This window comes from Gnatocerus cornutus, chromosome 2, assembly GCF_029298725.1.
Source record: "Gnatocerus cornutus isolate USDA-ARS CGAHR chromosome 2, icGnaCorn1.1, whole genome shotgun sequence".
NCBI lineage: Eukaryota > Metazoa > Arthropoda > Insecta > Coleoptera > Tenebrionidae > Gnatocerus > Gnatocerus cornutus.
In genome coordinates, this window is record NC_142234.1 from 15,445,664 (window position 1) to 15,459,324 (window position 13,661).

General features: G+C 32.4%; 1 protein-coding gene across 2 annotated transcripts in view; it reads right to left on the reverse strand.

Annotated features, from left to right (window-relative positions):
* LOC148179457 (kin of IRRE-like protein 2) overlaps positions 1-12,795 on the reverse strand; it is a 116,127-nt gene extending 103,332 nt beyond the window's left edge. For both annotated transcript variants that reach the window (XM_088050789.1, XM_088050790.1), the window contains exon 1: positions 12,427-12,795. In XM_088050789.1, the coding sequence (XP_087906915.1) occupies positions 12,427-12,484 (58 nt within the window). In that variant the 5' untranslated portion in view covers positions 12,485-12,795. The remainder of the gene's footprint in view (positions 1-12,426) is intronic.
* Between the last annotated feature and the right edge of the window lie 866 nt (positions 12,796-13,661).

Here is a 13,661-nt window from a genome sequence, read left to right on the forward strand (position 1 = left end):
CAATTTTTTACATAAGAAACAGTTCTTTAATTTTTCTAGAGTCGAAATTTGCAAATTTTCGCAAAAATTCATGACTAAAACTATGGCAAACTTTTGATATCGATATCTCGCTTATTTTTTAGAGTAAATTTAAGTTATTATACATCAGTGTACGCAGAATTTTCCGCAGATTCCAAATCTGGGATTTAAGTTGCTATGCTGTATTTATTTTTTTTTTATCTCAAGCTTCCAATCTTTAGTAAAAATCAGACCACACTAGTAAAATTTTCCTGAGATTTATTAATTATCACCACAGCTCACAAAGGAAAACTGATCAAAGACAAGGCGGTGTCAGAAACAATCCTTCAATACTTCCGCCCGTTACTTAATGAATTCCATTAGACCAACGAGTCATGCCGTAAATTTGGGGTAGGGACAAAAGCATGACTAAAAATTTACCAAGTGTAACAAGTACTTCCTCTTGATTAATTTTATTTTATGTTGAAACGTTGTAACATGTAGATTTTCCGTACTTAAACCACATGTAAATTGACACTGTTTACGCTTTCCACACAAAAGAAAATTACCTCAAATTAATCGAATGAAAGATTTAATTTATGTCTTAACTAAAGGATCAATACGCGCCCCAGGTACAAATCAAAAGGGACAATAAATGTGCCTTTAAAGGAGTATCCCTGAGGGTAAAGAACGGCTGGTAACCCTTCCTTCATTATTCCAAAAGGAATAAAGCTAGGCTATAATTCATTTCAATATTACTGATAACAGTTTTAGGGCTACAGAAGGGACGACGATAATGATTTTCTTGCAGAGTTAGTTGTACCTGGCAAACAATACCTTGATTACTAATGTCGCTGAAAAATATTCTTTTTCATTTAGCAGATGCATTCTCAACATTACTCTATTGTTTTTAGGTACACGTCAATAAATAATTGCTTTCAAAATTGTTTTATTGTGTTTGTAGTAACGTTTCAATATGTAAATTTGGTTAAAACAATAGGAGTTCAAAGAACCGAGATAGCAATTTGCTGAGGCATTGGAACGAATATGAAGTGAAGAGTGTGCCAAGGTTAACTGTTAACTGCATATCCTGAAATCTTGAAACCATTCTAGAGATAGAAATTCACATGCCAAGATAAGAAGCTGCATTTATCTAACAGAAAAACAAAAAAATTTAACACTTGCTCCGATTTTTCTGGGTAATTGTTGTGATTGATTGCTAATTTCACTGAACTAAAACAAAATCACGATTTCGGAAGAAGTGGTTCCCATAACCGCTCCGTAAATTGCATGAAAGCATAAATTCAGTTCAGGGCCCATAAAGTTTTGGAAATTTGGTTTTAAATAGATTTCCTCATTTCCTTTGCAAAGCATAAGGTGGAATATAAAATTTTATTACAATACAATTTCTCAGGGGTGTAAATAGAAATGACTCTCATTCTGTCTAACAGTAAAGTTGAACCGAAATTGGACTTTACTAGGTTGTTACCTGAGACTTTCCGTAAGCTAGTTTGGGAAAGTGCGCGTATAAGTCATTTTCCTCGAAAAGTTCGATTGAGTTTATCTTATTATATTCTACCGCAATTGTTCGTACCATTCCGTAATAACTCTATATTTATACATTTGCATGTTTAATTGATTTTGCGGCATTCGAGACTAAATAGCGGTTTCTGTGTGATTTGGAGAGTAGCATGCTATTACCGGAGGTGTTGTTTGTCTTGGGTGAAACTTCGAATTTATAATTTACGCTTATTAAGGAAGAGTAGGCCTATGAAATAGTTGATCAAGGTGGACTCTATTCTCTGCTTTTAAACCGCGGAAGTTGTTGAACCCTAGAGCGCAATCACTTCTAATTACGTCTGGCTTTGCTGTAGAAGAGGGTTGCACATTTAACTGCCCCATACCACTTGCGCCCAACGACTTCAATATTAAGTGTCAATCTGAGATATTAATCCCCGATTTGTTCTTTGCCTCTTGTTTTAATTACTGTTAATCACTGTAATTACTGAAATTCTACAGGAGTACAATCAGAGTTACTCTTTAAAACTTCAAATCACCTTTTCTTGCAAAATTTTAGTAGTTAATCTTCCACTTATTTCGCTTTGTAAAGATATAAAATCCGAATAATAATTTTTAAGCAAGCTTCTGACATTACAGACTGAAAACCTAGAGAGGACTTCTTTTGTTGGGAAAATTAATACAGAAAACAGAACACAAGGAATCGATGGAAACTTAACAACCTTGTGTTGCTGAACGAAATAATATAAAAGACAAACAAAGCAAGCCCGGAATTGTGACTGAAAAAACTTTTTATTTCTCATATCGTCGATATCGCATACCCTTAAAATATTCCAATTTCTGAGTGTCACTTTCAGTATGTAAAACAAATAGTTTGATCCATTTGGATAAGAATAGTAAAATTTTGTAAAATCTGTACCGAGGTTACTTTTTTTTGTTTGCTTCCTTTCAGTTTCGCTTCTAATTATTTTTTTTGTTGCACGATGTTTATTTATTGTTGTATCAAGACATGTTAGTGTAACGTAGCAAATTCGTTACTTATTGCCAATTTCATTGTAATGTGATATCGCAGGTTTATTATGTTCAAGCAACAATAACTATAGTCTGAATTAGCATCTACAGAATATAACTCTACTTGTTAAAGCTCGGTCGTAGCCGCAGGTCTGGTTTGGTTTAGCTTTGTAACTGAGTCAATTGATCCATGTAAGAAGGTAATTATTTACCTCAAATTCTATTGTGTATGCATGTACATATAGGTAAGCACATGTTTTGGAATAACAAGCAATTTTCGAAATTAAAAAGACCGCATCAATATAAATGTAAACAAATTTTTATTTTAATCACATTTGATCCTTCAAAACTTCGCCGACGTGTATTGGTCTGGATTACAGCTAATAGCTTTTAGCATTATAATGGTTAAGTAATGCCTCGCTGAAGCTATACAAATGTGCCAATATCATTTTGTTGTTTGGAATCTGAAATTATTATTATTATAACGGATTTTAATGAAGTAGCTAACTATCAATAATAGGGATTTGTAAATTGAAATTAATAGAGAAAGAGAATTTAAAATAAAAATTCTTGTTAGATAATGCTTAATAATTTTCATTTTCTTTTGTAATAACTCATAAATCAATGTTTTCTCTCCTTTCTCTTGATGAAAGAATCTTATGTACCTACTTACTTTTTCATTACCTGCCATTAGGAATATGTAAGTTTTTTTTTAAAAAAAAAAGGAAGCCTGAAAACTAAAAACAAAATAAAATTGTGAAAAACTGCTTGGGAAAATCAATTTATGCTTTCCGAAGAACAACAAAACTGAATAGTTTCCAAGCTATTAAAAAAAAAAACGATGTCATCAGGTCATCACCCAAATAATTTAAGACAGATTTTATGCATTACGTCTTAAAATAATATATCGATTTTTCACTGTGATGCATCTTATAAAGGTTGGGATCTCACCTTTCTGTTGAACACGTTCCTGTCTCTTACCCTTTAGAAGCTAGGTGACAAAGAAGATTGAGAGGTATATAAAACATTTTTCATTTTTTGCCTATTTTTTTTATTACGGTTTAACGTTATTCCAACGATTAGTTATAGGAGTAATTAACTTTAACTATTATGATAAATTGATAAATATCCAAAAAGGAATTTTTATTTTGTAAAATATCTCTCAGAAATAGTTTTAACTTGCTTCTGAAATCAATCAAGGTAAAGCCTACAACTCTAGTGCAAAATCTTATTGAATTAAAGTCTGAAAAATGTTACTTAGTAGGAAATATGCTTAAATTCTATACGTCCCCTACAAAATCACATTTTTTCTACTTAGGCAATGACATAAATCCTCAAACTGACATGAGGAAATGATTCAGAAGTCAATTTGTTTTGTTTTTTTCTTTCAACCACTTAAGTATTTACAGTTTCAATTTACGAAGGTAATTTGTTTTAGCTAAAGGAAATCTCTGATGTGTCTCTTACATGAAATTTTTAATCCTTGATTTTATATTTTAGCTTTGAATTTCAAAATGTTAAATATGAATTTTGCACAACTCCGTGTACGTTATCTTGTGCTAAGAGAAAAATTGATTGGATATAAAGGATTCTATTTCGCAGCGAAAGCTCATTTATCTAAAATGTTCTTCCCATTTCTCGTCGTAGAGAGTATATCTTAAGTAAACACTTTTATATTTCTGTACATTTCTTAGGTATATCTCTAATGCAGCATATTAGAAATATAGTTGCAATGGTTTTTGTCCTGTCCAAAATGATCATTTTAATGATCCACGAGCATGGGAAGGCCACATCATCTTTTTGCTCATGTAAGCGATACTGTTCTACTTCAGATACCCATTTTTCAATGTTGGTCTACCGCTTTAATAACAGTCCGTTTGAATGACGCTTTCAGCAGACAATGGACAGCAGAAACAATCTATTCAGGCAAGTGCCGAGCTCATTTCATTATTGGCAAGTTGCTTTGCTTCGCCACATCACTACACATAACATTAATACTATCTGGTCCTCGTGGCCTGCTTGGCGTAGGATCTATGGTACAGTAACTTTCACGGTTTGAAACACCCCGCTAGTCGTCCAAATAAACAAAGCAGTGTTGTTGGCTTTGCTAGTGCTGCTGCCGTTGTTAGTGCTATAGGGTTTTTTAACCCGTCGTTGTCGGCATCGAGTGCAATCGCGAATCACACACAGCATGTGAGGTTCTACCCACTGCCTTTGTCGACGATTTCTCCCCGGATCTGTTAGATATTAAAGCGCTTTGTTACTCAGTGGATTTAGGCAAAGCGAAGCTCAGAGAAAGTATTATACTTTTCTATATCACAATGATCGAACAAAATGACACAATGATCCATGGACATCATGGGTTATTAATCTACTCTTTATACAAAAAACATGTTATCTATGCTTTGGAGCAAATCTTCCTTTTGTGATACTTCTCGTTTGAGGTCCTGAGTCCTTTAAAAACAACTCATTAACCTACAACATTACGAATATCAAAGATGCTCAACCGTTCTCTCTTCATCTAAATTGATGGTTTCAACAGTTCCAAATGTCTTTAAGCATACATGCATATTCATGAAGTGTGTGTTGAGCCCGTTTTACCCGGATCAATGCACCCGACAGCAAAGCGCAAAAATGTGAACACTATACAAACTGTCCTCTTTGGCAGCTTTGATTAATTTATTTGCAATGGGTTTATTTTGCCGAAAAGCTAGATTTTGATGCTTTTTAGCTATCAAAGCAACCGATTCAAAGTTAGTAACAATCAATGTCAACAAAAAACTAGTGCAAAATAAACTTTACCAATTTTAAATATTGAACATGCTATAAAGAGAAAAAACTTTTTTGTTTGTTTTATGAGAACTACTCTTTAGCAGCGTTGTTTCCTTACTATATAATTCCGCAATATTTTCAAGCCAAACGTTAAGTTTTAGAAATAAAAACGTCAACCTACAATGGAAGCAAATTACAGACCATGAAACACTAACTGTATTAATTTGTAGCATAAATAATAGTATGTTCAACCAGAACGGAACGTTAAATAAAGTAAAAGGAAAACCAAGGAGTGGTAAACATGGCACGAGTCTGTCTTCACGAATAAGAAACAGTCTGAGGCAAAATTTAAAACGTATTTGCTTGTCATTTTCTTTCTGTTATTTCAACTTGTTTTTATTGTATATGAGATCGAATTATAAGTATGGTCCATATTTTGTTTTAAATAACTGTGTATGTGAATACTTACTACCAAACCGATTTCAAGAAAAATGCATTGTGGTCAATTTTGCCGGGGTCTTTGATTAAAGAGGTTTTGAACTAAATTACTATTTTGCATGTTTGCGTATCGCACATATTGCCTTCTCATTTTATAAATAAAATAGATATTATCGTTACATAAATCTAAGATTACAGATACTTCAAAGCACAGACGAAAAATTTAAATTACTTACAAGAAAACATAGATTTGTAAATCTGAAAAACTCCACGGATGATTTTGCAGAAATATGATACAAAATTTGAAATAGGAAAATCTCGTCTAAAAGTAAAAGATATAAGGAATAACTAGATAGAATCCTGACAACTAAACAGATCAAAATAAGTCGATTCGAGCAGCTAAAGCTAATGAAGATAAAATAAATATCTACAATTTAAAGAAAGTGTTTAAAACATCCATCAAAGAAATCAAAAGAGTAGGTACATATGGAGACTCAGCAGAAGCAAAAAACACATTAAAAGAAAAAAAACTCACAGAAAGCTTGCCAAGAAATTGAAGGAGTTTCAGCGACTTTAAAATAAAAGACAAAAATCTAAAAAATTCAAAAAGCGTGAGTTTATAAAATTTGAGAGGTCTGAAAAATCTAAAACAACTAAATATACCAGTAATAAACAACTAAATAAACATAAGAAATGTAAATAATTCCACACACGACGAAAGTTTGAAGTATTAAAGAAAAAAAATCTCAAATGATTCTATTGTGTTGACGATGGTAAAACGTATTTTTGAAGCTGTTGGTTATTACCACAAAAAAATCTTCCACTTTTGCGTTAAAGCTCCAAGTATTTATGCTTTTAATTTACCGCGGACTCTCATAAATTTCAACAATTCTCTATCCACAAAGTCATGTGCTTTGTCTGATGCATCTGATTTTACTTTAGTGCCGTAATTAGAACATGTAAGTCTGCAGCAAAAGCGTGAATGTGCACATTATTATTCAAACACATTCAACGTCTACTAGTTCGCAAAAATTACAAATTTAAATTTTCAGCACATTACAAATGTCCAATTGTAACGCGAGCTAATTCGTTGGCACGTTTGAGAATACTTTTCCATTAAGTGGATTTCAGATCTTACATTTTTAAACACAATGAATGCAGGTTTCCTTGTGTTAATATTTAATTCGACAATTTATGGTAAGATGTGGGTTCATTTCCAAAATATCCAATACTGCGCCTTTTCAAATTACATCGGAAGACGTTACACTATCATGCAACGGCCTAATCGAAGACTATTTGTCTTGTGTTAAAGTCTGACCTTACTCGGAAATCAAATGTAAACACGCCACTGACTTGACTAAAATAATAAAGTCAAACAGATTACTTATTAAACAAGATTTGCATAGATTAACTTCCGAGATGCTTTCTATATTCTCTATCGTCGCAATTTAATTTTCGTGTAAAACATAGACGAGTGCTCAAAAATTTTTATTTTGCACTTTTAATTTAACTCACGGTGTACTTACCTCTTTTCTCAAACTAGTACCTAGTCCACACGTCGCGTCGTTTTATTACTTTATCATTTGAGTTGTTAGAAAAGATTGCATATTCACGTGTTTTTTACAACACTTTAGAGAGCACTCGCGTACGTTACTAAAATTCAGCTCATTCGTTTGTATTTCGAAAGTATGAATATTTGAAAACCTTTACCGCTTTGACGACTGAATTTCGTATATTCCTAGAAAACAAGTTTATTAAAGATAAAAGAGGTGATACATATCGTTATTTTCTCGTATCACGTCAAATATAAAATAACGACCCATACGCGCATCCACCTTAATTTCTCCTTCTGCCTAGTCTAGGCTAACATGAAATCAAATTGAAAGAGTAAAGATTCACATCAGATAGATTCTTACCACGTTAAAATTAATTACGGCTCTTGTGTGTGTTGCGAGCTATAAATGCCTGAAGTGATTTTCACTGAAATCTAGAAATCTTGATTCCTCGGTTGAGAAACTCTTGTTTCACCCCATGAACTTAACGAAACGTTGAATCAATCCAATCTCATAAGGTCTACGAAATATCATCGCAGTGAAAAGTAACATGTGAAGTTTGGGTGATTGTTATGTGTAGATAACTAACATCTTGAAAATTGAAACTTCACAGTGTGCAGTGCGAGAATGTCTGTTTTTGAAAGCCGGAGAGCGGATGTGCGTTTATAATTAGACAGTAGCAGAGGGGCGGTTGTCTTCACCAGATGGGTAAAGTACAATACCAGGAAACATCTCCAAACAAACTAACAACTATTGTAATAACTGCTAACTGCATAATGTGGATGGTGTTTGTTGGTAAATTAACCGAAAGTTATGGCAATGTTCACATCTCAAATTCAACTAATATCAAATAATTAGCATTTCACCCTAATTCGAACGATTGAAAGAAAACGTCAATTATCAAAGGTGACGATGATAAATTAACATCAATTCAATTTCGCAGGTATGTTCACGGCAAAAGAATCAAACGTCAGCGTTAATTGGAATATCTGGAAAACGCCTAGATATTGATTTCAAATCAAAAACGAATTGTTTGACAAAGAGAACAAAATAATATAAAGTCATGAGTACTCGCGAACATCAAACAGCCTCCCAGGTCTAAACTGAAACGAGAAACGAGATTATATATTTATGTTGCGTGAAATAATTTTAAATCCCTTTGAATCTTGTAGTCTAATCAAATTTCTTTTTAAACAAAGCATTCTTTGAATTAAAAAAATCGGGAACAAACTTGCTTTCACGGAAAATTACAGTGTTTCACGCGCATAGCCAGAAAATTTTAGTTCACCAAACTGCGGCTATTGAAAATCTCTAACTATTTTAACTGTATACCGACATAAATAGTTTGCATAAATAGATTTTTATTATTCATAAACTAAATATTTTACATGAAGCATATTTATCAAAGTTGTAAAATTACCAATATTGATTCAAACCGATTGCATCACCGTCAAATCTACAACTAATTAAGCATGGAATATGTAGTAATTGTGTTTCACATTCGGATATTTTTATCATGTCGTAATAACATGTAGACTATAATCCAATCAGTGTCAAAATATCGCTGCTAACAAATTACGTTTCCCTTTGAACTATGTATTTTCATTAATAGAACGCACTTTTCTTCTCATACTTACTCCGCGTTAACTGGAGCCGTTTTACACGACAATGATTTTATACAATTTCTTGTAACAACAAATCAAAAAAGTTGAACGATATTAAGATTTCAACAAATTTGATGCAGAGAAGAGCAAAAAGTAAACATTTTATTAAAACAGACAATGTTATTTCAATTTGCAGCAGAATATTTTTTATAATTTATATGTATGCAAATATGTAGATTCCTATATTTATTTTTAAACTTAAAAATACAAATCTAAAACTTTAAACAAAATTTTTAGTAACTGGCAATTACACCAAAATTATCAAAATATTGAAACAACTGTAAATATTTTTGGATAATTAATTTCATTATCAGTCACTAACCCAAAATATAACTATCGTAAAAGCATAGAATAGATTGTAAAATGAATAAATGATTTTGTAAATGTGAAATAACCAAGATAAATTTAAATATCAGCGGTTTCATTCCAAATAAACTTGGCAAATTTAATGCAGTCATTTCGTTTAATTCAAGAAATTCATTTCGGTTCAAGAGCAATTTATACTAATTCAAATACAAATTTCGTTTTAAAAGCAACTTAACCGTAAATTTAACTTTTAAATTGAGGTGAGTACGCACAAATCGTGGACCTCAAAGAGCTATTCGTATTGTGATAGTTTGTAATTAGGAGAATTCCAGCCGAGATTTCGCGTATGAATATGTAAAATTACAAAAAAATATCTTGAGAATTTTTTGAGCAAACTTAAGCTATATTTATTTAACGCATAATTTCACGCAGATTCCAAATCCGTGATCAAAATTCATATAGGTACGTCAACAAATTTTAACTGAGAATCCAAAACTATGCCAAATTTTCATGTAAGTCAACAAATAATCGAATTGGAAGCGTTTGAAGTTACGGGTTGTCGCCAGAAAACAAAAATTTTGGATCTCCGGAATATTTAGTATTCGATATCCGAAACTCAAAAATTCAATTTTTTTCAATATAGTAAAATATTAGGAGTATTTTGGTGCTCCATACCTCCGGAACAAGATGTAGTATTTTTCGAACAAAATCCTCTTAACATTCAAAAGAAGCTCCAAAAAATGCTGAAAAAAATCTCTTGGGTTTGAATGACTCGTGATTCGTGTTTAGATTATTTTTACCATTATAACCTATCAGTTTTGGCATCTACGATATCCTCAAGATAAGTCGTTACTGCTGGATATTGTGACCTGGAAAAAGTTTGCCACTTTTATTTTGATTCCAGCTTAAATTGGTTTCCAAATAATTTCCTATCATAGTCACTGACGTCAGACTGTCTTACACATTTCCCTTCAGTTTAAAATTTCATTTAGCAGCCACTTTGCGTGCAGAAACATCAAAGAATGACTACGCACGAAATTAGAGTAACCCCTATCGCCACGATATTACTAAATGTATAATGAAAATGTTTTTTCAAAGTTTTTGTAAGCACGCTACGAATTTATCCCCAGTTTCATCATAACTCTCGCACAAATTTAATCTCTTTGAGAGCAAAGAACATGTTTGAAGATTTACCCTCATTTAGATTTAATCGATTTACCGCGAATCATTCATTAAGTTTCGACAGCGTCACGTCAGCTCTTCAGCTGGTTTCGTCATTAATAAAACTCATCTTGGTGCAGCTTTGTGGTCTTGGCTTTTCACAGTAAGTAATTGTTCACATAACATACATACTATTCAAAACACCAGCTAAAACATTTTAGCCGAAAGAGTTAATAAGATAAATGTTTGGATGGAAAGCTTTCAGTATTTAATTGTGCGTCACGGAACGATCGGACTGTTTTTCCTCTAGAAGAGTCCAAGGATGAAAACCCCATTCGGAATGGAAATGTGCCATTTTATAAATCCTCCATCCCACGTCAATAACCATTAACTTGGCCTAATTTGTTCAGGGACGTTTAAAAATGAGGAGAATTCTTAATCGCAGGTAAAATGTGGCGAAGAGAAAAAATTGACACTAACTGGATCAGATTTAAAGAATCTCGTCGATATTTGTAATCTTTCCAAATTAAATTTTGCATAAGCTTTATAAAACAAACTTGAAGATAACTTAAAGCTTTCAAAAATTGATTAGGTAGAAACCTGAAGATATGAAACATTCCACGAAACTAAAAAAAAATTTTTTAAAATACTACTATATTCGGAGAATCTAAGAACAAACGATGATTGTGTTTCTGTATAATTTTTATTCATTATCTTTCTTATTGTTTATTGAAATTACCTTTCCGATCAGAATCAGAAAGCAATTTTACTTCGGAAAAGACTGCCTCCGACGTAAGACAACGTATGTTCACTACAATATGAATTTTTGGATCATTATGTAAATTTGATATTCATAAATTGCAATATTAAAAGATAACAAAAATGTTGGCATTTTTATAGCGAGTTTTGGCAGGGAGGACAATATAATAATAACGCAAAGAAAAATAAATCACTTTTATTCTAGTTTAGATGCACCTTAAATGTTACTCAAGGGTGCTTTGAGAGCGAAGCTTGAGGAAAATAAAGAAAAAAAATAGAATATGTGTACAATAATTAGACTTTGTTTTACCGCCATTCGCAAAAACAGAAAATGTTTCGTGGTGTCATTAAAATAAAACAAAGCTTGAAAGTACAGCTAAGCAGAATAAACTACAACTCTAATACAATTTATTTAAAAGCACCGACTATGGAAGAATTAAATTGAAAAGAACGAGGCTCTGAAACCACACGTTGTCTATTGATATATTGTTAAACTTTCGCATTTTATTATTTCAGGAAAAAATTAGTGGTGAAGAGGATAAAAAGACGAAAAATACAAGACCATTAAAATGATAAATCCATAAAAAAAATTCTTCGCCATTAGATCTTTCACAATATAAAATGCAGTGCTCTTCAACCCAAATTGGAATAATATTACCAAAAAAAAAAAAAATCACCTTTTATTTAACTAAATTTATTTTAAAAGCATTTTAAATATCGCTCAAGGGTGTTTAAAATACGAAGCGTCGAAAGAAGCTCCGTATATGCTTAGAATATTTTACGTTGTCGTTACCGGATGTAACAAAACAAAAAAAAAATATTTCAGAGTGTTACCAAAATAAAACACCGACATTTATATGAGAGAAATATTCAGACTCCACCTTAGCAAGTACGAATATATTTTTAGACCACAGACAAAGTTGAGACATTTTATAAATAGAAACCATATGGGGGTTTTAACCATGAACTTAAAGATCGTCGTCCGCAATCGTCAGTCATAACATAATTTGAGTGTAGATGCTCCAGAAGATAATCATGTCTGTTCAAACATAATTTGATTATGATACGAATAATTTATTAGAGAGTCGGACGGTAAGAATTACAGCAATTTAGTTGTAATTTACCTTGATGTTTTATTAGTGGATTCTTCTTCCCAAAAAATGAGTTTTTATGACATAATTTAGAATGATTGTATTAATAAAAAAGTTTTGGGTGATAAATTTTCAAAGAAAATTTGGCGAGCTTACCTTGGAAGATCATAAAATACAGGAATACTCCAAAGCTGGCGCTAAATGTGCCCTCCATTTCTTAAAAGTCACTGTCTATTCGGCAGAAAATTACATCTCACAAAATTAATTTGCCACTATAAATAACTATACAGAACTGTTATTACCCACGACACACATAAAAAGTTCGTTTAATGGTAGTTTGTAAGTCGGCAGATAGTCAAGATAAGGCCATCAAAATTACGGACACACTTTTAAACAGTTTGTAAAAGTTTGCGAAAGTTGAGGAAGTCGCGTATACTTCGACGCTCACCTCGACGCTCTTCGGCTATGTCTTCGACGCCGACGTCGCGCTACTACTGAAACACCGCGTATTCCAAACATTCCAGTGATAATGCTTTTCAACGTGTTCCAGTAGGTTGCGCTCGGCGGACCTCGTACTCTATCGCGCAAGGGATATTATATTATTTTCAACAATTTTATATGAAATATAATTTATATTACACCTCCACATCACCACATCTTCTGCACAAAGTATATAATTGAAAACGAAGCTTTTATTCCAAAACGTAGAGCTTCTAGGCAATTTACAATGCTGGGAAACACGGGAAGGTATCAACGGTAATTGAAATTTGTATATACAAAAAAATAATTATTAGTCTCCCCATCGTTTAAACACGCTTTAAAAAGAAACAGATCAAAATAAAAACTCATTAGCTGTTCCTTTTCGCCTGCGCCTGTAATTCAAAACAGTTTCAAAGTTGCTGCAGCATTTACCAATCTTCCCGTCTTTCTAAACATTGCTTCATTTGACAACAGATGTAATTTTTGAGCCTCGTGATGTATGACATTTCTCTTCGCAAATTGGGTTTATTATTCTTTCTTGCTTTATTCGACTGCAGAGTACGGTAAAAATGAATGTTTGGATATATATGTACTCGTCAGTTTAATTATTATTTTAACATTTTATTTGAACTGGAGCGTTTATTTTTTGCAAACCGTTTTTATAGCGGCAACATACGCGGTGATAACGGCACAATAAATTATTATCCAAATTGACCTATAAATCTCCATTTTTTATAAAATACCTACAACAAACATTTGTCTGTGTTCGAGAGCAGTTATTGTACGTTTTTAACTTAGAAATAAGAAGTTTAAAACAACCTAGAGAAAATAAAACCAGTGGATGGGATAATATGGGAATCAGCTCGAAGAACCTCGTGTAGTTCAAACGCTCCTCGTCATTTTCCTTACTC